The sequence below is a fragment of the Rhinoderma darwinii genome, chromosome 13 (assembly GCF_050947455.1).
Source record: "Rhinoderma darwinii isolate aRhiDar2 chromosome 13, aRhiDar2.hap1, whole genome shotgun sequence".
Lineage (NCBI taxonomy): Eukaryota > Metazoa > Chordata > Amphibia > Anura > Rhinodermatidae > Rhinoderma > Rhinoderma darwinii.
The window spans coordinates 17,557,886-17,585,244 of NC_134699.1; the positions used below are offsets into that span (position 1 = coordinate 17,557,886).

General features: G+C 44.4%; 2 protein-coding genes across 2 annotated transcripts; one reads left to right on the forward strand and one right to left on the reverse strand.

Annotated features, from left to right (window-relative positions):
* Positions 1–4,407: 4,407 nt before the first annotated feature.
* DBF4B (DBF4B-CDC7 kinase regulatory subunit) lies at positions 4,408–20,671 on the reverse strand. The gene is made up of 13 exons (XM_075846348.1): positions 20,248–20,671; positions 19,546–19,578; positions 18,874–19,007; positions 16,102–16,236; positions 15,691–15,744; positions 15,470–15,530; positions 15,063–15,118; positions 14,843–14,879; positions 14,532–14,577; positions 13,008–13,130; positions 9,385–9,478; positions 9,188–9,297; positions 4,408–7,248 (listed from the first exon to the last, which is right to left on the reverse strand). Exons 2-13 carry the CDS (start codon positions 19,571–19,573, stop codon positions 5,733–5,735), a joined length of 2,394 nt encoding a protein of 797 aa, XP_075702463.1. The 5' UTR covers positions 19,574–19,578; positions 20,248–20,671; the 3' UTR covers positions 4,408–5,732.
* CCDC43 (coiled-coil domain containing 43) lies at positions 20,382–26,469 on the forward strand. Its single transcript, XM_075846349.1, has 5 exons — positions 20,382–20,650; positions 22,068–22,158; positions 22,930–23,065; positions 24,890–24,945; positions 25,878–26,469. The coding sequence occupies exons 1-5, from the start codon at positions 20,471–20,473 to the stop codon at positions 26,063–26,065; spliced, it is 651 nt and encodes a 216-aa protein (XP_075702464.1). The 5' UTR covers positions 20,382–20,470; the 3' UTR covers positions 26,066–26,469.
* The last annotated feature ends 890 nt before the right edge of the window (positions 26,470–27,359 follow it).

Below are 27,359 nucleotides of genomic sequence, written 5' to 3' on the forward strand. Positions count from 1 at the left end.
TTCCGTGTGGCATCCGTTTTATTACATGCGTATGTCATGCGTTTTTTACGTCAGCAAAAAAAACTGAAGGGGTTTTTTCTTCTCATCATTTCTGTATCAACTGTTGCGCTAATCACGGACAGCACATGGATGACGTTTGTGTACTTTCCATGATTTTCATGCACCCATTGACTTTGATAAGTGCGTGATAGGAAAAAAACACGCATAAGTATAGGACATGCAGCGAGTGTCATACAACGGACACACGCTGCGTGAAAAACAATGTCTGAATGGCCCCATTGAATTGCATAGGTCCGCGTGACGGCCGTTGTTTTAGAAACATCGTTTTCTTATCGAGTTATCAAATAATTCCACAGGTTAGAAACGGTACAAAATCTTTCTTACAAAAGGGATTACCAGTACAATCAAGAAGATGAAAGGCAATCAATTGAGAAGGGACCTGAGGAGGGGGAAAGGAGAGTCGGGAAGGAAAAAAGGGGTGGGGGAGGGAGACCCGGGATAAACACCACGTATATACTTATACATTCAACTGGATATCAAACAGAGGCACAAAGGAACCATGAACCGGTCAGGGAGGATAATCCCCTCATCCTGCCTGCAAACATTCAAGTCCCAAGAGCAGGCCCCTCAGCAAGGGAACAAGGTTGTCCACAGGTGCCACTGGGCTGTGAAGCCTCCCATCCTGTTCTGACGGAGTGCAAAAAGTCTTTCATACCCACAATGTGACGAAACCCTATCAAGCACCTCCCGTAGAGAAGGAGGAACAGTAGATTTCCACCGTTTAGCCAATTAAAGTTTAACCGATAGGCATACATTACACACTAAAACCCTCTGGGATGGTAAAACAGAATCCATATCCAAGGACAGGAGGGCCAGAGCAGCGTTCAGTGCCAACTGAGTACCTAATAGTGTGGATATAAGATCAAACACCGCTATCCACAGTGGAGCAATAACTGGGCAATCCCAGAAGATATGATATAAAGGACCCCACCCTCCTGCATCCCCTCCAACACAAGGGACTAGAGGCTGGATAGATCTTGGACAATTTAGGAGTATAATACCACCTTAAAAGGATTTTGTGGTAAACTTCCAGGAGATTTGAATTCATGGTAGACCTCAGTGTCCACTTAATTGCAGTGGACCACACATCAATACTGTACGTAGACCCCAAATCTCCTTCCCATTTTGTCATTTGTGGGATTTTAGAGGCCATCACATCTCCCAAGATTATATCATAGAATGATCGAGTTAACTTAGAGTCCCCCGTGAAAACCATGTCATACAGTCTAGAGGGAACTTGCACCTGCGCATGGGATCTAGATGGGAGGTGTCGAGCCTGTAGGTACTTGAAAAAAAACAGACTGTGAGATTGCAAACTCAGATCTCAAGTCGGAGATGGATTTTATAGAATCATTACTGAACAGATCGGGCAGTGTCGCAATACCTAAGGTAGACCAAGTCCCCATCTTAACATTAGGAACCAGAAGTTCAAGAGCATCCACCGGCAAAGGGATCGTGCGGGTAAGAGCAGAGGAGGTTATCAATTTTAAAGTCGCTCTCCACGCCGAAATCGAGACCTTCACCGTAGTAAAGCTCGGAATCAAGCTATTAGGAAATTTCGCCTGGGTCAAAAGGAACGAGGAGAGAGGGGTATTACCGATCAACTGACGCTCAATCGTAGGCCAACTAGAGCCTGAGAATGGGAGACACCAGTGTCTTAATTGACGTACCACTATAGCCTTATGATATGCTTCAAGGTTCGGAACTCCCATATCCCACCCCCACCCCCACCCCCCCCCCTCCCTCCGCCAATGGATATAAAGTCGCTGTCGAGCTATACGAGGCCTCCCCCTATTCCATATAAATTTCATCAATTGGTCTTGCAGTTTCCGAAATAGGAAACTAGGCATAGGGACCATGACCATCCTAAAAATGTACAGTATCTTAGGGAGGATGAGCATTTCGTATAGTACCATTCGGCCCATCCATGAAGGCTCAGTGTTTGACAGACGTTGCAATTCAGCCTGTAATTTAGCATGTAAGGGGAGAATATTGATTTGAGCCAGCTTAGAGGTCGTAGAACATAATTTGATACCCAAGTAAGGGATCTACACCTCTTCCCATCAAAACGAAAATTCCCCTTGAATATCCTGGCACAGTGGACGTCCGGTTTTAACCCGCGTTACACGGACATGAAATACGCTCATGTGAATAAGGCCTAAGGGTCAGTTCACACGTAGAGTAAATAATGCAGATTTTCCACAACAGATTTCGTTGCAGTAAATACAGTAGCAGCAAAGTGGATGAGATCGAACAAATCTCATCTAAATGCTAGACTAAAAAAAAAACTTAGAAATTAACCTGCGGTGCGTTTTTATTTTGCATCAGGTCAATTGTAATTGCTGCTTATTTGTTGGAGGTTTTTCCCATTGAATTCAATGGGGAGGTAAAACCTGCAACAAATAGCAGATGTAGTTTTTTTTTCCGACAGCAAAGCTGCGATTCCGCTTCAAAAAATGCAACAGAATTTTTTTTTAAATCTTCTACTTACTTTGTGTTTCTTCGTCCAGGCCGGCCTCCTGGGATGACATTTCAGCCCATGTCACCGCTGCAGCCAATCACAGGCTGCAACAGTCACATGGAGGCTGGCTACAGGACACGTCACCATGGTTACTTAAGTATCAAACTTTTTTTTTTTCCCCCTACGTGCAGTTTGCCGTAGCGGACATTACGGCCAAAGGACGGAACCACAATTTGGTGCAGTTTTTCGTCCGGAACTCCCTGCGGCACACCGGGTAGTATATGCGTTGTGCTTTTAAGCAGCTTATCCGCTCTGTGTGAACATAGTCTTAATGTAGCCACAAACAAATGACTTGCCATTGATCCTGAAAATTTCTGCTGCATCTAGCAGCAACTTAAATTGTTTGGGGTAAACCAACTGTCCCCCCTACGTTTGCGGTCAGGAAAAACTAATATCAGACATTTGGCATTAAACCAGATACATTGTTCCCTGGGTAGATAAGGGGTGGCAGGAGATGTCTGGAAGCCCCTTTTCCCACTCCACAGGGCCGTAAACACGTAAGTTTCATGGTATATGAAGTAAACGGCAGGTTCAGCTGCCAGTAGTATTTAACCCCTTCCCCCTGCTTGCATTCTGGGCCCTAATGTCCAAGCCATTTTTTACATTTTTCCATTGTCACATTCGAAGAGCTGTAACTTTTTTATTTTTGCGTCGGCATAGCTGTATAAGGTCTTGTTTTTTGCGGGACGACTTGCAGTTTTTATTGGTACCATTTGAGAGTAGATGCGACTTTTTGATCACTTTTTATCACATTTTTTTGAAGTCAGGATTAACAGAAAACAGCAATTTTTCCATAGTTTATTTTATCTTTTACGGCGTTCACAGTGCGGGTTAAATAATCTAACAGCTTTATAGTCTGGGTCGTTACGGACGCGGCGATACCAAATATGTGTAACTTTTTTGCTTTATTGTAGTTTTTTTTTAATAGTAAAGCATTTTGTAAGGGGAAAAAGTGGGTTTTTCATTTTTTTTGTTTCACTTTTTTTTTTTTATTAACTTTATTAAACTTTTTAACTTTTTTACTAGTCCCACTAGGGGACTTCACTATCCTCCGATCGCTATTATAATACACTGCAATACTTTTGTATTGCAGTGTATTACTGCCTGTCCGTTTAAAACGGACAGGCACCTGCTAGGTCATGCCTGCGGCATGATCTAGCAGGCATTCGCTCCAGGCAGACCTGGGGGTCTTTATTAGACCCCCGGCTGCCATTAGAGACACAGACACTCGGCGATTTTATCGCCAGGTGTCAGTGAGATGAGGGAGCTCCCTCCCCATCTCCAAAACCACTCAGATGCGGTGCTCGCTATTGCGCACCGCATCTGAAGGGTTAAACGGGCGAGATCGATACTAATATCGATCTCACCCGGCAGAGCAGGGACGCCTCTGGCAGCTGAGAGCAGGGAGATTTCACGGCTCCCTGCTCTGTTTACTTTATTCTACAGCAGCGACGTAGAATAGCGGCGCTCTAGAATAAAGCCCACTAATGACCGCCGTAAAAAGACGTATCGGCGGTCATTAAGGGGTTAATTCTTTAATTTTTGTCATAGAACTCAGCTCTGACTTGTGCTTGTACACAACAGCCAACCAGATCAAGGGGACCTGCAGTGTAAAGCATGGGGGGGTGTGAGGAAAAAAAAAAAAAAGCTGCCTAAACATTAATGGACAAGTCTTTACATAAACAAATTGTATATATTTAGTGTATCTAAAATACTTACTACAAATATTCCAATGTTATAATAACGACTTTGCTGTTACTCTTAACTTTTCCACAGTAACTAACGATCTTAAATCGAAGATAAAAAAAAAAGTAAATGATCTTTTATTTTTATAAAAACGAAAATATTTGTTACAATTTTCACATTTTACAGGAAGGAGGAGGGTGAAAAACTGACACATACATATATGAAAGAGGTTCAGTATCACCAATACTCAGGAATATACAAGACGGTATAAAATACTGCCACCTAGGAAACAAAAAATAAGACTCACATAGGTCAAAAATGGCTATTATGTACCGTACACTTGTACACCAGCTCTGCGGTGACATGGTAGCCGGATGGTCTAAATATCAGGAAGCGTTAAACAACACAAAGACATCAATCATCCAGGACATACGGCGACAAGCAATGGAAGGGTCTAGAAGATCCAAGACACGAGTAACATTCACTAACCTACAGCAAGGCTCTGTTCACATTTGGGATTTACGCTACAGCTTTTGAGTATTTTTGATACCTAGAATACTGGAGCACCAAAAACAACAACTAACCAATATAACCCAGCTTTCCTTGACTCCTGAATGGCAAAGCTACCTAGGTTTTTCAGTGATACATCCACAGCTCCCGTATGTCCACAGATTTGCCATTTAGTGGCCTAGTAATGCAGAGCGACAATGCAACACCAATAGTTTATACAATACTCTGAAGACATCAGCAGCAGCATTTATTTCCCCAATCACTGAGGTGTAAAAACATGACCGTCCCCACATCAGTCACTGTACAGCGCGGATGAAAAACAAGGAGGTCAGACCACAGAGCAGGACACGTGGACATGAGGGTCAGGTGGAGGATCCTGCCTATAAGGCCTAATTCAGACGAGCGTGTTCGGTCCGTGATTTCCTGGACCGAACACACTGCAGGGAGCTGGGCTCCTAGCTTCATAGTTATCCATGAGCCTAGGAGTCACTGCCTACTAGTGGGACAACTGTCTCGTACTGTAATCATGTCTTCAGTACGGGACAGTAGTTCCACGGAGAGGCAGGGACACCCAGCGTCATAGATAATTGACGACAATTTTAGATTTCAGCTGTGAAGGTTTCTGCTCTGCAGGCATAAGATTTGTCTGAAGTGTCTTAGTTCTTGGCAGGATTAGAAGCTTCGGCATTTAAACTCCTGCTAGATCTTCCCTATGCCATTAAGAAGCACTTAATAGCTGTGGGCAGAAGCAGAGGGATCACTTGCTCATTCATTCCGGAAGGAGCTGAGTGGGGGGGGGGGGGGGGTAGAAACATATATAGAGCTAGTTTAATGGACAAATGGGAGCAAGATAAGTATACAGGATAATAATCAATGCAGAAACAATGAGCAGGTAGCTGGCAGAATACCAGGGAATGATGGCACCAAATATCAGTCTGCGCACCAATGTCTCCATTTATGATGCCACCCCACTAAGATAAGTGTCATATGATGCATGTGATAGGGATACAGTCTGTGTAGTGCTGGGAGACCCCAAAGTTTGCTCATGAGCCAACACTGAGCGGAGCCGTTTCTCATACAAGCTCTCATCCAGACTGATCTGGGCCGTCCGCAGTTCACCTAAGTGAGCAGTCTGCTGAGGGTTATTGTTGTGCGGAGACAAAAGCTGGGAATCCCAGTCCGATTCTGATGAAGCTTCATACTGTACCAGCTTAGGGTTGAAGCACAGTGTGGGGGGAGAGCATTCATCCTCGGCCGCTCTATTAACGTGGTCTCTGTCCAGCCATTCACTAAACACAGGGCTTGTTGTCTGGTTCATAGAACTGGGAAGCTGGTGAAATACCCACATAGGCAGTGGCTGGCAATGTAACGGCTGTCTTTTCGCTGGAGGGTCACATGGCGACCAGCAATGCTTTCGTTTACCTCCGCACCAGTCTGTATCAAGCACCAATGGCTCCGGGTCTTGTGTGTCAACCAAGTTACCTAAAGGCGCAGTACTTGGTGTAACGGTGACATTATCTTCCGCCGCTGGTTGACAAGGTGACAACGGCGACCGTTCTATGGATAAGTGGTTACTCGGTTCTGTCTGTAACGCACATGGAGAATTTAACAACCGTACATTTTCTTTAGAAACCAACAGCCGGTGTTGATCAACTGCAGACACAACGGATGGCACCTCTGCACCTGAAACATCCATCACGGGACACTGTCCGGCAGTATCCAGGTGTAATGTGCACTCGCTTCCAATAGCAGGCGCTGCAGGGTGTTTGACGTACAGTCCAGCACTTGGCATGACCTGGCGCTCATCAGCCAGCAAATTGTTAGTTTGGTGAGGAGCAGAATAAATCATTTGTGGCTCTATATGTGCAGGGGTAATAGGATCTCCTGGTACTGGCTCACTAGAAGATCCTCTGAAGCCATTCTCTGCCAGTGCATGAAAAGGATCTACTATGAGGACTAGTGGCGATTGGATCGGTGCATTCTCCACAGCCAGGTCTTCATGTTGCTCCAGGACATGTACCGGAGGTATAACAAGCGACTGGACCGTATACACCGAGGTTAGCCCGGCTTCCTCTGTGTACCAGGAGACCTCAGTAACAAGCCCCATATGGGCAGCCTCCCCTGCCACACAGGTATCTGCTAGGGGTAGTAGTGCATTTGTTGTACTCACTGTACATTGGTGCCCATTGTCTTCTACAAGTATATTCTCTGGTGACCTGCCAGCGTGTTCTTGTGCGGGATCGATCACCAGGTTTCCCAGACTGTGGTTATCCATGGGACATGCGGCCTCTTTTATCTCTGGTGAAACCAGGGCGTGCTCCACTGTGGGAAGTTCTACGATGAAGTCCACAGGTTGTTCCTGGGATTCACTTAGTCTGTTCTCCTCAAACCCCAAGTATTCCTCTAGCGGAGGTTCCTCTAAACTCGATGGTGGGGGATTATCTTCACATTGCTCTTCAATGGGTTTAAACCTTAAAAATAGAACAAATGCAAATTTATCCGGATTATAGATCTAGATTTGCAAAGTTGAAGTCTGTCAGACTTCTCATAGGTGTCCGATCACTCAAAAGGTTATCCAGCATTGAACCTGGGTATTGGGTAATGCTGCATATCCTTGTGTATGAATGGACTTTACATTTGTGGTATAAAATACACAGACATTTCCTAACCATTGTGCGATTTACAGCTACAGCTCCTCGGTTCCATCAGCTGATGGAGTAGACTGCGGTGCTTCTGTGCATTACAGGCTCACTTGCTACCACACAATGAAAGAAAAGTCACATCGGTCACTATTCAGACTGGAAGCTTCTAATTCACAGGTCCCCGGCACACCGGAGGCTACAGGGGTTGGATTACTGATAAAATCCTATTTCCGGACGTACGTCTCAGTAGCCAGAGATTGTTTGGATCTGTCTCTATAGCAAGTGCAGCATTAGTACGAGTGACCTCCGGAATATCTGCAGATCACACGACATGTACACTGCTCTGCAGCGAACGGAGGAGTTAGAAAATCTATAATGGAGGCCACGATTTCTTCCTACGGGAAACAGGTTGTTTTTTTAAGCAAGGAGTAATACCTACTGAGTCCTAAGCCACACATGTGATTTAGTAGGTATAAGGTGGATCTTCTCCCACTTATTAAAAGGGTTGTCCCAAGATCAAATGTTATTCACAAACCAAAAGATAGGTGATAACATGGTGATTGGTGGGGGTCTGACCGCCGGAAACCCACTGACCACAAGAATGGGGGTCCCTTTCCTCCGAATGAATGGATGGAGCGCCAGGTCACGTATGCGCACTGCCGCTCCATTCACTGACTGCCGGAGATATGAGTACAGCGCTTGGCAACCTCTGGCAGTGCCTTAGAGAATGGCGCAGCCGGGCACATGCACTTTCTGCCGCTCCATTCATTTGGAGGAATGGGACCCCCCACGATCAGCATATTATCACCTATCCTGTGGTTAGGGGGTAACATTTACTCTTGGGACAACCCTTTTAACCCTTTCAGGACCAGACGAATCTTCGTTTTTATGCCTTTGTTTTTTCCCCCCCGCCTTCAAAAAGTCATAGCTCTTCTTTTTTCGTTGACACAGCCATATGAGGGCTCCCTTTTTACGGGACAAGTTGTACTTTCTAATGTTAATATTATGTGCGATGTACTGGGAATCTGGGGAAAAAATTCAGAATGGGGTGAAGGTGGAAAAAAAACAGCAGTTCTGCCATTTTCTTATGTATGTTTTTTTTACAGTGTTCAATATACGGTTAAAATGACACGTTATCTTTATTCTGCAGGTCAGTACGATCACGGTGATACCAAATTTATATTTTAGTACCTTTAATTTTTTTTTCCAAGTTTGAAAGAAACAAAATGTTTTGCATCGCCATATTGTGACCCCTGTAACTTTTTTAGATTTGTGCTAAGGGCTGTATAAGGGTATGTTCACACGCAAACGCAAAATACTTCTGAAATTATGAAGCTGTTTTCAGGCGAAAACAGCTCCTGAATTTCAGACATTTTTGCAAGTACTCGCGTTTTTCATGGACGTAATTGGATCGGTTTTTCAATGGAGTCAATGAAAAACGGCTCCAAAAACATCCCAAAAAGTGACATGCACTTGGATTAGATCTTGAAATATCCGCTCATGTAATACTTTGCTCGAGAACAGTCTTTTCCCTAAAACTTTATAAAAGGCCCCTGAGGTCCCAGTAAATGATTAAGAGCCTATCAGGGAGCACGCTAGCTATAGTCCCGTATATAAAGAAAACGCTGTGTATCGCTCCTGCAGGATAGGAAATGACTTCAAAACTAATGCATCAGCTTTATGGCTAAAAGTTCTGACCACTGAGCCAAGACTCCATAAAAAGGGCCCGGGCAACGGATCATAGGACGAGAACATGGAGAGCACTTACCCATGAGGCAATGAAACCAGGTCATAGACGATCTGAGATGTGATGTCATCAATGACTTTGTAATTGGAAGCATTGAGAGCGAAGAGACAGTGCTGCTCGCTGATCAGGTGCTGCAGGAGGTGAAGGACAAGCAGGGTGTGATCTTGTACCGATCGGCTCCATTCTTACCATTCAATGGCCTAGAACGCTCCTCTTACCTCACTAAGCTTTGCGTATGCCGTCTGGCAGCACTCGCAATATCCACTTTTCTCCCAGTTCAGTGTTCTCTCCTCTTCATCTTTCTCTTGTTCCCTTCAAACAGAATGAAGGGGCATTAATATACAAGACTATTTAAACTGCCCCTCCCGCGCGTTCCGAATACCCAACATTTGTGTCATTTCTAGGAAACATTTTCCTTGCTAAATTAGCACGGCAATACCACGCAGTAACACAGGTCACCACAAGGTGGGAGATGGTGAGCTGGTCCTTGCTACCTCCATCATGCCACTGAACACAGTCTGACTAGTGCAGGAAATTGTAATCGGTGTCAATAAGCGACTTCACGTGCAGCCTGTATATAGTCACCCATTATAAATACTCATGACGTTCCACCAATGGCACGACATCCAGCAACTTTATAATACTAGTAAAAATAACAGCACTAAACCCCCCCCCCCCCCCCCCAAAAAAAAACACAACAATTTTAGTTACTTACTATAGAGGCAAAAAGGTGAAATGCCACTTTAAAAATATTGCAATATTTTTCTTTAATAAATTGCGAGACATCTTGACATTAACTTAAATTAAATAAAGGCCCTTTAGTACAAAGTGACACAAAAACAATAGAGTCCTAAACTAAATGTTCAGAAGATTAAAGAGAAGCCGGCACAAAAACGCTTGAGTGATCAGTATTCGGACTGCTGAGCGCCCTCTTTTGATATAAAGAGGCTCTGTCACCACATTATAAGTGGCCGGTCTCCTACATAATCTGATCGGCACTGCAGTGTTGATAACAGCAGTGGTTTTTATTTTGAAAAACGATCATTTTTGAGCAAGTTATTAGCTAGTTTAGATTTATGCTAATGAGTTTCTTAATGGACAACTGGGCGTGTTTTTACTTTTTACCAACTGGGTGTTGTACAGAGGAGAGTATGAGGCTGACCAATCAGCGTCATGCACTTCTCTCCATTCATACTCCGCACAGCGAGAGCACGCTGTAATGTCACATACACCCTCATTAACGTTACTGAAGTGTCTTGAGAGTGAATAGACATCACCTCCAGCCAGGACGATGTCTATTCACACTCCTGACACTTCGGTAAAGTTTGTGTGGGACTTACTCACACAGCATAGCGAGATGTCGCTGTTCTGTAATTAAGTCCCACACAAAGTTCACCGAAGTGTCGGGAGTGTGAATAGACATCGTCCTGGCTGGAGGTGATGTCTATTCACAACACCCATTTGGTCAAAAGGTAAAACGCCCAGTTGTCTATTAAACTAAATTGGCATAAATCTAAAATTCCTCATAACTTGCTCAAAAAAAGATTTTTTTTCAAAATAAAAAACATCTACATTACAGCGCCGATCACATTATGTAGGGGATAGGGCACTTATAATCTGGTGACAGAGTCTCTTTTAAAGCGCATCGCATCGCTCAATGTTTTCTGAGTATTATACGAGCTTATGTTACTATATATTCTCTCTTCTGTCCACTTTTGAGAAAACATTAACTCTGTCTATGTGACTGCCTGCCTTTGAAGGCGTCCAATTAAAGAGCAACTACACTACAGGTCGTAGAGACATATTGAAAGTTTGGATTGGTGGGGTCCGGGTGCGGAGACCCCTACTGTCGCTGAAATGAAGGTGCAGAAGCGCTCAGCTGAGTGATTTCCACCTTCGGCTGTGATCAGAGCTCATTGTCAGGCTGAAGACGGCTCATATAGAAAGTCTACAAAGAGTGTTCAGCCAGACAGGGAGCGCGGATCACAGCCGAAGGAGTAAAGTTATCAGCTGAACACTTCTACACCTTTGTTTCAGTAATGGTGGGGTCTCCGCACCTGGACCCCCACTGACTCATCTAACTTTTGATAGGTCATAGACGTATCGAAAGTTTGGAAGTCTAGTTACTCTTTAAAGGCTTCGATTAATTGTATACACTAGGATTTTTTATGCGTTTATCATTCACCTTAAAATGATACAATAACTTCACTGTACAGGTTAAGAGTACGGGGACAATAAATATGTGGCTGTTAATTACTTTTGGGGATTTTTACTAAATAATAATTGTATTTTTGCAACTTTTTTACCTAACTATGCAGGCAGGATGAGAGAACAATGTTACACCCCCAGCCTGCAATCCCCTGCCCTGAGACTAAACAAGAAAATATGATCGACTACGGCACACAATATTGGAAAAAATATACAAATTTTATTAAATTACAGACATGAGACAATTAAAAGATGGAATAGGGGATAAGTCACACAATAAAAAGACGTCACATCAATCAAAAGGTCGGATGTGAGTATTGTGTCAACATGTAAGCAGTTTACATTGTAGCAGCAAGAGGAAATGTATATAATCACAGAGGAAGCGGTGTCCAGTTGAGATCACAGCAGATGAGAGCCAGACATGTCCAAAAACAACGATATGGTAAGTACAAAAATATGGTACTAGTGGTTGTAGCGATATCTGAAGAAGTATGAGAGGTAAGTATAAATCGCAGGAAGTTAAATGAACGATGTTATAGGACAGTGTTACATACCAAATATATTTGGAGTCAAAGGAGGTAACCAAAGATAATGGACATAATAAGGCAATAGCTGCTAGACAGGACAAGAGTTATGAAACATACCGGTGGACATGATGGTACAACCCCGGACGAAGGCAGTTGCCGAAACGCGCGTCGGGTTCAGACGTCTCATCTCACACCTCCATCATGTCCACCGGTATGTCTCATAACTCTTGTCCTGTCTAGCAGCTATTGCCTTATTATGTCCATTATCTTTTAATTGTCTCATGTCTAATTTAATAAAATTTGTATATTTTTTCCAATATTGTGTGCCGTAGTCGATCATATTTTCTTGGTTTAGTCTCATGTTAATCATTGATCGATGCACCAAGTATATCTTGGTCTTTACCCAGGATTCAATATAGTGCATGTAATACAGTTGGCAATTATGCTTTACATTTTACTGGTTATCTCTTCTTAGCACTACGTTCTATTGCATTCTGTCTGTTGGTATTCTATCGGTTTAAATCCCCTGCCCTGGCAAATTAAATGGCAGCGACCAGTATTTACAGCGCACCTCCAGTTGCAATCTCCTGCCTGAACCGACATCAGGCGTGCAGCGACGCAACTATACACAGGGCGGTACAGTTCCTGCTCTAATTAATAGGACCGATGCACGATACTCTAGATGTTGTACGGTTGCCATTGCAACTGTGCCGACCGGTAGCATCTTTCCATGCCAGCTGTCAGATCGGGTGAGAGATCGCAGCTGGAGACACACTTTAAAAAAAAGAGCCTCCTCCTTTTAAAAAGCACCATGCCGATGGTGCTGAAGGGGTGAACGGCCGGGATTGGAGTGATCGCAGCCAGGCTTCTGCCACTATAACCCACCTTGTGCACTATACATGGGGATGCAGCAATTTATCACTTCACCAACGTGCATAATAATGCGGGAAGGAGATGAGGGAATGGGGTGATTGTAGATGGTTTAGGAATGATAAATGTTACTGTGTATTAATACATTAAACCTAGACCAGCTTCATTCTTGGAAGGTCATCCAGTTGGGTTAACCCCTTTAAGGTGTACTTGAAAGAACAGACAGGAGGACATACCCAGGGTCTCGGTCTTTGTGTGTACTGTTGTTGGTGTGAGCAGTTTCAAAAGGACTCCTGTCTGAAGAGATAAATGAGCACTCAGGGAACTTGGAGAAGGAGAAGTGGATTGGACGGTATTTTCTGCGGAGAGTAAATAAAAGCGTATATAAAATTAGAATCGGAACCGTAACATCTACAACAGAAACTTCCTGCAAATCCTAATAGTGATCTCTGGTTCATCACCTTACGGCAGGAGATCCATAGATTGTATAAAGTGAACTTGTCTTATTTCCCCCTATGAAACTAGCAGCACGATTACCGCATGCGGTTTTTAAAATGTTATTTTATAAAGAACTGGTTTTGCTGTGGTGCAGTATAAGGCCCCGTTCACACTGAGTTTTTTGCAGGTAGAAAATTCTGCCTGCACGCCCTTTGCCGAGTTTTTAGCTCGCGCCCATTGAGCGCCACTGGCAAAACCGCCGCGAAATACGCTTTCTCTACCTCCCATTGATGGCAATGGGAGGTCAGAGACGTAAGGCATGTCTCTTTCTTTCCGCAACCGTTATTTTTCCGCTCGCGGGAAAAAAAAAAAAAAAAAGTCTCTGCCTCCGATTTAAATCAATGGGAGGCATTTTGGGACTTTTTTGGCATGTTTTCCACGTCAAAAAACTCCATGTGAACAGGGCCTAAATGTGTATATACAGCGGATTGTTTTTTTTTAGCCAATTGTATCATAATCAACCCTATTTATCATGTGATTGGCTGAATAGTTGTACAAGTGGAACGGAACAAATAGGAGCAATTATTCTAAAATCATAAGTGCTCAGTCTCCGAACTCTTGGGGTATATTCACATTTGGCAGATTTGTTGCAGAGACTTTTGTGATTAAAAAGCCATTCCATTCGTTTGAATGAGGTGGTTTCTGCCGGGTGTGAATGGATTTTTACAAACTCACTCAGATGTATGGAGAAGAGGCAGAAATCCGTGCAACAATTTTAAACGTTTGAGCATTCCCTCAGGCCTCTTTCACATGGTAGTATTTTGCCTCAGTATTTGTAAGGGCTTATTCACAGGAACGTTGTGTGCGTCCGTGTGACGGCTGTTAAAACAACGGGCATCACACGGACGCATTTATTTCAATGGGGCCGTTCACACGGCCGTTGTCTTAACCGACCGTGTGAAGGGTCCGTTGAAGAACAGAACGCGACCGGTTTACTCCCGTTTTCACGGATCCCTCCATAGACTCTAGTTTATGGGGATCCGTGAAAATGGGACCCGCACGGGTGCAAGTAAAAGCCAGGAGTGGAACCGACACAGGAAAAAAACAGATCTATAATGTAAAGGTTTTTAACTCTTCCTTGTTTTGCATCAAATCCGTTTACAATGGTCTAATCCACAACACATAGTGCAACTCTCCCAAATGACTGCATCATTGTGGAACAGACCATTGTACACAGATAATGGAGGGGTGCTGACTACACTATGGTTCAGCCAGCATTTTTCTCTGTGGTTTGTAAGGTAAACAAGGAAGGCATCACTCACCTGCTCTGGTCCTCGATCTTCAAAAAGGGGGTTTTCAATTTACCAACTGCAAAATATTTAAGGAGAGAAAGTGGTTACAAGACTTTGAAAGAACATCCCCAGTGGGGACAGAATTGTATATAAAGATCCTCATTCGAGGACTGGGCAACAGCTTCCTCTCCAGCACTAAATGCCACCTGCACTTGCCATGAAGTTAGGTTCACAGAAAACCCCCCCCAAAAAAATATTAATACTTACAAAGATAAAATACCATTATTTATTGGCATACTCCTATAAAGGAAGATGTAAATGATACAGGGGCAGTGACTCACCTTTTAGTGTCTGTCCTATACCACCAGGTCCTTTCCCCTAAAATATATACAATAATCAATACACATGGGACTGAGGAACTAAAGAAAATTAAATGTTGCCCATAGCAACAATTGTATTAGTTACTATGGGAAACACATATCCAACTTTTACTTTGCATCCTTGACTCTAGCACCATTTAGGAAATGCAGCAATCATCATAACGTCCACGACATCGCTTACCGCAGTGGACCTGTTAGCGCGCCGTTGTGTGGAGCACTCGAGATATTCCAGGACCTCTGAGAATAAGACTAGATAAGGAACGAAGCGGAAGAAACTGGCGCAAACAATATTTATACTTCATCTCCGCAATGGACTTTTTGTCAGACTCCTATAACACCATCTACAGGCTATGAGGGGGTACTACGCTCATTAAAGACTAATGACAGCATTTGTGCGCCATCTTCCCCATTCCGGAGTTTACCTGCTTGTTTAACCCCTTATGGGGGTTGATGCTGTTAATGTTCTTACTTCAAGCATCACGGTCTTATGATTATGGCGCTGTAAATCTTTCATTATGCCTCATCATCGACAGTAAAGAGAATATTAAATATGCGTAAAGTTGTAAGTGACGTTTACAAAAAGGATACCGTCCACATGGAGGATACAGACTCCCCAAGAACAGGCGCTGGTAAGTATGCTGCTGCACTCCTGAAGGGGGAGAAAAGGCACCAAGGATTTAGAAAAGCGTAAAAAGGAGCGAGGTAACGATGTAAAAGTACAGAAAGAGCGCGATGCGAGGAGTGCATAAAAACAGAGGATAGGAATGAAGACGGCTTAAGATGTGAAGAAATCCTCAAAATAATCATACCTGGGTCTGCACAACTTTCTTCAGCAGCTGCTTTCCCCGGCTGTAGGGTATTCTCTATGGAAGAGAAAGAGGGCAGGAAACAATGAGGAGACGCGGAGCCTATAAAACGTTATAGGTGGGAGAATACAGTTATACAACAGCAGAAGCTGAAAAGTTCCTATGGAAGACGACATCCCATAACCACATGTAAACACCAGGATCAGCCCGTACATCAGCGACTTGCCTGGATTATGTCCTACTACACTGAAGCCTACGTGGAAAAAGTCACGGTCAGGGGATGCTGCGGTCCCTAATACTGCCTGTATTTCATATACAGAGTGAATGACATTGTTTAAATGGCATTCACGTACATGTAACATTAAGACCCTGCATAAGGTGAAACAAAGCCGCAATGTGTGAACGAGGCCCGACCTCTATTTTCTCTGTAGTGGGAGGCTGGGAGCGGCCTCCTTTTCTAGAACTGGAAGCTCCATGGGCGACATCTGCAGCTTTTTTGTTCCTCGTCACCACGTAGTTCACATCTTTACTGAGGAAACTCTCAATAACCTGTAAGGGAATAATACAGAAATAGCGTTAAACATTGATCCGCCATGTTGTGCATGCATCGAATCTTACGCGCAATGCAGATAACCTAAAAGGCTGTGTTCACTATTTTACACACTTTATTTACCTACATAATAAGTGGAGTAGATACATTACTTATCTGGTACTGAGCCTGGGGCACTGAACAAGTAGGGGATGCTGGAAGATTTCAGCTCTGAAGTATTATGCAGTGCAGCTCTGGACTAGAAGACAGGCTGTAACTTTGAATTACTTATTGTGTGCTAATCCTATGTCATGACAGAGTTACTCAACTTTGTGTAGATTACTTTACTTCCAAGGGCGGATTTACATGAGCGTGTGCGTTTTGCGCGCGCAAAAGGCACTTAACAGCTCCGTGTGTCAGCCCCGTATGATGCGCAGCTGCGTGATTTTCGCGCAGCCGCCATCATTATGACACTCTGTTTGGATGTTTGTAAACCGAAAAGCACGGGGTGCTTTTCTGTTTTCTTTCATACTTTTTACTGCTGCTGCGCGAATCACACGCGTCACACAGAAGTGCTTCCGTGTGCTGCGCGTGATTTTCACGCACCCATTGACTTCAATGGGTGCGTGATGCGCGAACAACACACAAATATAGGACATGTCGTAAGTTTTACGCAGTGGACTCACGCTGCGTAAAAATCACGGACTGTCTGCACGGCCCCATAGATTAATATAGGTCCGTGCGAGGCGTGTGAAAATCACGCGCGTTGCACGGACGTATATCACGTTCGTATAAATCCGGCCTAAATGTGAACTGAAACTTAAAGACCTAGGGCGTACTCTTTTTTTTTTAGATGAATGGGGTGACACTGAGTAATGGTTTTTTGATTTTTCTAGTGCTTTTTATTCAATAAGGCCGGACCGAATGAAATGTAAAATGGAAGGAATGCATATTAATTCTGGAGTGTCAAACTGGATATTTGATTACTTACCGGGACGCCCCCAGTGTGTGTAGTGGAAAATGCACTTCGAGGATTGAAATCAGTGATATCGGAGCACCTCAGGGGACTGTGTTATCGCTGTTTTTATTTGCGCTATCGGAAGCGGTCATCTGCAGAAGTTCTCTGATGATACTGTATTATGGGGGCGGTAAAGGGGGGCTGTGATAAAGAATACAGGGATGTGATATTTGAATTTGTTAAATGGAGTGTGGAAAATGGGTCAAAGTTAAAAATAAGGAAAACTAAAGAAATGATAATCGACTTACGCAGACAAAGGGACCGTGGTGCCGGTGACCATTTATAATCAGGAAGCGGAGAGGGCGATAGCTTATTAATATTTGGGTCAGAATTTAGATTGGATTGAGAACACTCAAAAGATGCACAAAAAGGCAATGAGTCGGTTGTACTTTTTACCTACTTATTTAATGTATAATCAAATGATGGTAATGCTTTAAAAACTCTGTGGGGGCGAGCGTTTTATTCCATGGTGCGGAAATATCAGAGAAGCGGAAAATAGTAATGTGATTAAAAAGGGAAAATCAATCCTGGGCAGTGGAGTGCCGTATTCCATGAGGTGTCGAATAAAAGGTTATTGAGGAAGATCAGTGCAATTCTGTTAGAGTCGCCGCATCCGTTACGTAATATTTTAATTGCTAAACAAAGTTGTTTTAGTGATCGACTGCTACAATTTCGTTGTAGTAAAGAAAGATTGAAACACTTTTATGCCAAAAGCCATTGCACTTTATAAGGCTATGTTCACACGGGGTCTTTTGCCGAGTTTTTTGACGCGGAAACCGCGTTGCAAAACTCGGCAGAAACGGCCCGAGAACGCCTCCCATTGATTTCAATGGGAGGCGTCGGCGTCTTTTTCCCGCGAGCAGTAAAACTGCCTCGCGGGAAAAAGAAGCGACATGCCCTATCTTCGGGCGCTTCCGCCTCCGACCTCCCATTGACTTCAATGGGAGGCAGGAGAAAGCGTGTTTTATGCCCGCGGCGCTCAATGGCCGCGGGCGAAAAACGGCGCGATAATTGCTGTTCACACGGAGTATTTTGGGGGAGGAATATCTGCCTCAAAATTCCGTTTGGAACTTTGAGGCAGATATTCCTCCCCCAAAATACTCCGTGAGAACATAGCCTAATATGTCTGTATAGTTGCGTCACGATGAATATTAAGTGTTCAGATGATAAAGTTTGATCTTCTCTGTATGGAAAACACACCAAAAATAGCCATAAATATTTGTAAATTCCATGCTAAAGAAACCGCCACAGATTATTGATAATGTGACAACTATATCAAGATGTGGACGACAAGAAATATAGTTGTAGAATACCTTTTTGTATTGGCAAACTGTGCAGACACTGAACAAGCAGGGAATGTGGGCAGATTTCAGCTCTGAAGCCTCAGTTCATTAATAAAAAGAAAAAAAAAAAAAAGGTATCATACAACTAGAATTTTTTGTCTCTACAGATCGCAAACCCGGTAAATGACTGGAAGCGGGCCGCACGGTCATGCTGACACATTCAGAATCCTACCATCAGCCTTCCCTTGTCGAAAATTTTGAGATCGAAAGCGCCTGGACATCACGTCTGCCACTGACGCTCCAGCAGGTACACGCAGATGAGCAATGTTACCAGACAGAGACTTATTTGTACTCACCCCACCCAGGCTGCATATGGATGTGATGAGGAGCTGGGTCTGTTTGTTGTGGGGAAGATCCAGGTAAAACAACTTCCCAGCAAAGATGATGCTTTTCCTTCTGTCCAACGTCAGGCCCCGTTCCAGATGTCGACCTTCGCACAAACACAAAAGTGACGATCATTCGACCATCCAAACCTTCTATCATTAAATAAACGATCGCACGACCGCCACCCTATTGAGAGCGATGGACGGGATCATCGTTGTCGTCCAGTTTTAATCTCTGTATCAGGGGGCCTTCAAATGTTAGGGGGGCCTACGCCTCAACACCGCAGTTTAGGAAAATGTTAGTACAAAGTGACCAACCCCTTTAAACTAAATCAGGAAAAATCGGTCGCCGTCGGCAATAAAGCCGCTTTCTCTGTTTGGATAAGGCCCAATGTTCCCACAGAAATGTCGCTATCCGGGCCAGGGAGGATGTAGATATGGCTGCACGCGGGGTCTCCATGACAACACCGGACATGACAGGAATCAGGAGACGTTATCTTCAGGCTTTGGGCCTGTCTTTTGAAGTGATAATATCCCGGCATAGAAGTGAGGTAAATAAACATGGCTGCCACCGCACACTAAAAGGTCCTTCTAGAACTTCGACTTTATTTCTAAGAATCCCTGAGAGCACATCGTAATACATACCAGGTGGCAAAGGGCTCAACGCTGCCATTACACCTGTGAGGGGAAAGACAGATACGTAAATGTGATTTCACGGTCAACCCGTCCTACACGCACCAACCAGCTCCGCCGTGGCGTCTTCCCTTCCTGCCATTTTGTTTCATCGTTCGCTCTCAGACATTGTAGGAGGGAACACACCGTGTGATGGTTTCGTCTGCAGAACGTTACGTCGCCATGGACGCCATTATGGACGTCCCACCAGGAGACTGGAGAATTATTATAAACAGCAAGAGTATTACGAGGTTATTTCATTTTTCTAACAAGTTTAATGAAAATATCCGAATATCACGTAACCCCTTAAACACACAGAAGTTTGTCATAGCGTCACCAACACGTCCATGGCGGCACCGTATATGGGAACATTTCCGCCAGTTTCAGCGCTGGCAAGTATATATTTTCAGAGGCGTAGAGAAATTTGAAGTGTCTAATAAATCACTTAGGGTCAGACAACGGTTACCGCAGCACCATACGTCATCAGTCACATTATCACTTGGTCTATAAGCAACTATATTCAGAAAAAACGCTTGACTACAAATCCCAGACGTCTCAGTCACATTTATAACGTCTCGTGCAATCCAATGAGGAGAAATACATTGTGGGAATTGTAGTTTCACCACAGCTGGCTATGTTGTATGACATATATGCCGCACCGGAACCGCCACTCACCCAGTCTCTCAGCCGTCTCCTCCGCATCAATTTCTTTTTGAAAACCAAAATTTTAAACTCAGCCACTCCCGCCTGAGTATAACAGCGACGGCAAGCCAACAAGACCAAACTACTTCTCAGGGCGGAACCAAGCAAGACGCATGCGCACTGGAGTTTCGGCGCTTGTCCCGGAGAGCGCTGCATAGCCCCGCCTCCTCGGGTAGGACCCCAACCGGGCTGGAATATGGCGGCGCCCAGCGAGCAGGTGGCAGCCGGTGATTTTGGGTCATGGTTGGACGAGCGGCTGGAAGCCTTGGGAATGGATCCGGAAGTGTACCCGGCTTACATCAAGGGGGTGCTGCGGGAGGAGGACAATCCCGAGGAGAGGGATGAGGCGCTCAGAGGCATTCTGTCTGCCTTCCTGGTGAGTCCAGCGCCGGGCGGTCTCCATTATAGAAGCCTCTACATGTTGTGAAACTATAGTTCTCGGCATGCTGGGAGTTGTAGTTTTTCCACTACAGCTGCAGAGCCTCAGATTGGATACTAGAGTTGTAAGGATCGGGAGAGAAGACTGAGGCGGTGTCTGCAGTGCTGGGAGCCTTATTAGGAAGCACTGTGCACTGGATCCCCTCCCTCCGCTACACACGTAGAGGCTTAGCGTCCCCAGCTGTTGTAGAACTACAAGTACCAGCATACTTTATTGGCGCCACATCAGTAGAGGAGGTCACTAGTAGTCAGGTGTGGGGGTGGCAGCCATAATACAATAGGGGCGATGTGTCAGAACTGGAAAAGTGGAGTAGCTGCCCATAGCAACCAGTCAGAATCAGCCTATGGTCCGTGACCTGCTTGGTTGCGATGGGAAACGACTCCACTTTTCCTTTGCACCAGCACGTCCCATGTGTGCGCCTCAAGTTTCATGGAAGTTAATACTGTTGTTTAGGCCATAGTAGTTTTAAACACCCCCTCCCCCTCCTTTCTACCTTCACCTCTGAGACTACCTAGGGCTAAAATACTTGAGTAACCATCACATGTGCGGCTTTAGATATTTAAAGTGTAGCTAAACGTTTGACAAACTTCTGACATGTCATAAGTTTGGATTGGTGGGGGTCCGAGCACTGAGACACCCACTAATCACTAGAACGAAGCCCTCGTGTGAGCGCTCAGCCGCTTTTTGTCTGGCTTTTTCCGGAAATAAATGTATCGTGTATGGACTCAATAGAAAGTCTATGAGCCTGTACTCCGATACATCGGCTTTCTGGAAAAAGCCGAACAGACCCCAAGCGGCTGAGCGCTCACACGAACACTTCAGCTGCTTCGTTCTAGATATTGGTCGGGGTCTCCGTGCTCGGATCCCCACCAATCCAAACTTCTGACATGTCTCTTTGACATGTCAGAAGTTTTTCAAACGTTTAGCTACACTTCAATCCGTAACCCAGAAATGACGAGAAGCGGGACCGTTTGGATTCACTATATAGATGTCCAACCATTTGTAGATATAAATAGGTAAAGTTTAATAATCTTATACAATTTTCCATTATACTTTGTATCAATTCTTCATGGTCTTCACAATCTCTGCTTGCTGTCAGTGACATGGAACCTTCCTTGTTCAAAACTGTCCTGGTCATGTGATGATCACACAACACATCGCTCTGATAACCATTCTGTAGTGATCATGTGACCAGGACAGATTTTTCCTTGTCTGGAAAAATATAGTGAAGTTCCCCAGTCACTGACAGCAAGGTTTACTGGTCTGTGCCTCTGACATTAGACGTCCTTCCTCATCTAGCACTTACCTCTAGAGCTGCAGATTATTCAGACAATATTGACTTTTCATGTACCAGGAGGAAGACTCCATAGAAGACGTCTGTCTAGAGATCGTCACCAAGTGGTGTGAAGCGGAGAAGGCGACCAGAGCCCAGGCCAAAGCAGAAGGTAACCTGCCATACCTGATACTGCGTCTGTGCGTCTCCTCAAAGGAACCCCTCCTATCAAGATGTATAATACAAATATCAAGACCTCAAAGGGGCTGGCCCATCAGAACGATTATACTTAGACGTTCGGGTTCAAAAAGATGGCGGCACGTATTTTTTAATAATGGAGTATGGTTGTGTGTGTGGGGGAGTGACTGGAAGGAAATACACGGTCCTACTGTAAATGGGGCGCTGCGACTACCTCCTATGGCCCTATGCAGACGACCGTAATTTTGATTCATTCATTTCTATGGCCCATGGACACCTTCCCATAAATTTACGGGTGTGCGTCCGGGCCGTAAGAATGACGCGCAAAAAAATAGGACATGTTTATGCCCGTAATCACGTATTGTGCACAGCTGCGGCCATGCGTAGGGGGCATAACTGCATCTCCTGCCGACATGTTCTATTTGCAGCAGAAGATGCAGCGTCAAACAGGGCAGTCTGGGTGCTGAGGCTGCAAATTTCAGAATGGGATCCGTCACCAGACGGAGCTCTTTATTTTAGGGCATCTATATAAGATTTCCTGTTAAAGGGAGGATAGTGGGCGACCCTTCAAATCTGATCAGCCAGAAGGTGGCCGCACATGAGCCACTTGGCCGTAAGTAGCACTGAGGACCCATATGTCTACACAGCATGCTGCAGGGTAATACTACTAAATATAAGGCTCTGTATACTGTATAGGGACGGTCATAGTGTTGGACTTCTGTTTAGTTTTCCTTTCTCTGTTTAGATGAGGTGGAAGCTCTCACCAGCATGATAGAAAAACAGGCACAAATCGTGGTGAAACCCAAAGAAATGTCGGGAGCAGAGCAGCGGAGGAAGGCTGCCCTCCTGGCACAGTATGCCAATGTTACAGATGATGAAGAATATCCTTTACTTATATAGCAGCATAAAGTAATCATTTATGGAACACTTACCACTGGTATAAAACAAAAAAATAGTCAACTAGCGGAATGTGGGGGGGACGGACAAAGTCAGCCTGCAGGACAATGAAAGATTGACAGCCGTGGTCAGGTGACGTCATCCCTACAAACAACACGTAGTCAAGGAACAGAGGGGGACACAGGAGACGTATATTTTAAAGTTTCTTTTATGCCCATAGATCCGCTTTTTATACAACCCCCCCCCCCCCCCTTCAGGCCAGGTTTAGACAGGGCAGTTTTTGTGGGTTTTCTTTCAGCAAAGCCAGAACTGGGTCCTGAAGGGTGGAAAAGTACAAATGAAAGACCAATAATTCTCCCTTTTTGGATCCACTCCTCAGTTTGGCTTATAGGAGGTTGTTAGGCACGGGTCGGTTTCTCATACAGACGACCTATCCACAGGATAGGTCATCCGTATATAATCGGTGGATCGGGAACCGGGTGTTATGCAGTGGTTGGTATCGGTAGCAGATGACTCCGTAGACTGTATAGCGGCTGTGCCGTGTTGCTGCAACTCTGCTCTTATTCACTTGAATAGGAACAGTCCTTCAGCATGGCCGCTGTACAGTGTATGGAGCCATCTGCTACCGACACCAACCACTGCATGACATCCGGTGCCCAGAGGCAGCTGATCGGGTCAGAGTCCTGGTGTCGGTACCTCACCGTTCATATACTGATGACCTATTCTGTGAATAAGTCATCAGTATGAAAAACTGCCCGCAACCTTAACAAAAAATAGAAAAAACTGCACAGAAATTACATCAATAACAGGCTTGTGTGAAAACAGCCCAATCAGTTAAAGATAATCAGTTATGGCAGGCCGCCCTCATTAATTAAGGGGTATTTCGTTGACTGTCGAGTATTTCATTGGTCATCCCCTTAATCCGTAGCGCAAGAGGAGTGCTCCCGGGCATACCGCTGATCTGGTGGCACATTCAGAGATGCATCGGGCTATTTGGATATTGGCATTAGGTATTAATTTCTTAATGATCTGGGATAGTCACACATTTTATAGTTAGAATAACACTAAAGCCTATTTGTCAGTCAAGAGCAACTTACCCACTTGTTGACCGTTTCCACATATAAGCACTTTTATTTTTCTACATTTCAGTGTAAACCGCTAACTCTAAAGTGATAAGCACAACCTCATATGATGATCTAGATCTCTAAGGGCCGGTTCACATCAGCGTTGGCTTTCCGTTCAGGGGTTCCGTCGGGTGAACCCCTCAACGGAAATTCAAATGGAATCCTTCGCTTCCGTTTGCATCTCCATTGATATCAATGGTGATGGAAACATTGCTAATGGTTTCCGTTTGTCACCATTCCGGCAGGTTTCCATTATTGTGACGGAATCAATAGCGCAGTCCGACGGAACCCCTGAATGGAAAGTGAACGCTGATGTGGCCCTAAGGTGCTAGATTTCCTATAACCACGGAATGACTAAGTCTCTGTAAACCTCTACATCGGGGGGGGCCTCCGTTGCAGATCCGGCAGGGATTACCGGAAACAATATAGCAGCCACCCTGAAGGAAAGACGATGGAACTCATAAAAGTCAATGGGTTCCACTGGCGGTGTCCGTTGTGCAAAGGAACCATTGCTTCCATTATTCCTTTGTTCTGCTCCTCTGACGGAGCAGAACACACCGACGCAGGTGTGAACATAACCTAAGAGATTAGAAGGAATACGAGCGCCGCTGATCTCTACATTGTATCTTTTCTCTGTGTATGTCAATCTGTAATTACACAAGTTATCTCCTTAACTAATGATACTGCAGATGAAGTTCCGGACACCACCAGTTCTGCTGCTGCCCAGAGCAGTGATAAATGTATCCTGATTGCAATATTTATTCCTATATATCTTTTACTGTGATAATCTTCTAGGAGCTAGAGAATGGTTTCCTATGGACAGTCCCTGATAGGACAGGAGAGTAGAGATGTGTGGTGACAGCGTCCGCTGAACCCTACCAAGTATCTGCTGCTTTCTATTTTATTACCCTCACTTCTAAAATTCTGATTATAATCTGGTTGGTTGCCATAGGAAATGCCATGTTCTTTACGTCTTTTTCGCTACCCCATGCCTGTTCTGCTTATATTCGCTAAACGTCAGTTCTAACATATCTAACTAAAGACATTGATGACATTGCTAGGATATGCCATCAAAGTCCAATCAATGCCAATGCTGGCAATTTCTAAAACTAAGTGGCAGAGGTGGTATAAGAGCGTCCTGACACTTTGGCTCCTTTTGTCAGAGGCTGCATGATCGATCATTCTAGCGATCGCCAGGAATTTCATCAATTGCAGATTGATGGTATATCTTAGCGATATCAATGTCCTTCGTAAGAGAGCCCCTTTCAAGTGATAACCCCAAAGGAAACGTTTTCCTGCGTTCTTATGATAGAATCCACTCCTATTTTTGTCAAATTATATGCACCTAACCGGAACTGAAAATTCTGTAGTGTGAATAAGCTCTAATACATAGAGGGGGAGTAGTCCCTTTAAAATGTAGCGCCAGTGGTACTCTCCCGCCTAAATTTACAACGTGTGTGGAGAGATTATTCCTGCCCGCTTGGCGGTAGTTGCTGTGCCCAGAGAGAATGGTGCACATGTCGTCCAATTCTAAGAATGTTCTCTGCGTGTCGTACGATTGCGACAGTATTGCCCACAATGCAGGAATATCTCTCCACGCAAGTTGTCAGTTCGGGCAGGACCGCATAACGAGAGCTGCTGTTATCATTGAGGATCTTTAACTTAAGTCCAGCTCTTTTCAAGAACACCAATATGGAGGACCTTGTGAATGCCAGGAAATATGAACGAGATGCAATGAAGGAGGCATCGCACAAGAAGAAGGAACAGGACAAGCAACAACGGGAGAAAGACAAACAAGCCAAGCAGGAGCGGAAAGAAAAGGAAAAGAAACGCACACAAAAGGGCGAGCGCAAGCGATAATTCACCTGTGCCACAGACTTTGCCACGGGCTGGTTACATAAACTATATTGGACATCTATAATGTAATTTGAGTTCCTACCATTGAATGTATTTAACAGCAGCAAGAAGCGAGTTCAGGTCTAATTTCTTGTGGTTTGAGCTTCCAATTGAGAATAACTGGTGTAACCATCATAGCGGAGAGTCTGATACTGCAACAGGAAAGTACCACATACATCAACAAGATGACCGTGATGAAGCTGAACTACTAGTGTTCTCCCTTCTCCTACCAAGACTACTTCGTGTATGGACCTATAGCTTTCATCTCGGGTCGGGGGTAGACATGTTTAATGGTTGGGTCCTCTCCTTTGCACTGAAAATCTATTTATACATTTGTAAATGAAATAAAACACTGCCCGGCACACTGACATTTGTAAAGGATGAAGCTGTTCTTTTGGCGTCGCAAATTATGACATCTACACTATCCATATAATGTCTGCAATATATCGCTTCCACAAATAGAACTTTAAACTGTTCATTTGTCTTTCAATAAAGGGGTTATCCCATCTTGGACATTTATGGCATCTCCGATAGATGCGGGTCTCACCTCTGGGACCTGCAACTCCTATTCACTTCTATGCGAGTTAAGGAAACAGTGTAGCTCGGCTGTTTTCGTAATTCCCAACCACCTAACCAGGAAGTGGCCACGAGGCAGTGGGAGCAGAGTAAGCTAGAACGGGGTTTAGGGGGCTCTGTTCTAGAGATAGGTGCAGGTATATCCTGTGGATATGACATAAATGTCCAAGATGGGGAAACCCCCTTAACCAATACCTCCTGGTTTTGTAGTACTTTAACCAATAGGAGAATATGAATGTGTGAGTGCAGTCCTAAGCTGGCCAGACAGTAATACGTGCTTGTGTTGTGGGCTTCTTGAGACATTGGGGGAGTTTTTCTACAGTGCCTGGGTCTTGAATGTTTTGAAAAATGTGCCAAATTTTGCACAAATTGGTAAAATTGTTATGTTTGCATCTCACTAGACAATTTTAAAAGGATGCACAGCTTAAAATGCAGCACCCAATAAAAACAGGCACAAAATAAGCCAAACTAAAGGTGGTATAAGGAAGGGAAAAGTGTCTATCAAGTCATGCAAGATGCGCCAAAATTCTGATACAGCGTGTACTACTGGGAGAAATTTGTGACTGCTCTAAGTTTACGCTGTCTAGCTATTAGACAGAGGAGTGGTTGGCAGGCACCTAAAGTGCTGCTTATTTCAGGAAAATCCATAAAGTAGACAGACATTATTTTTTAACCTGTCTTA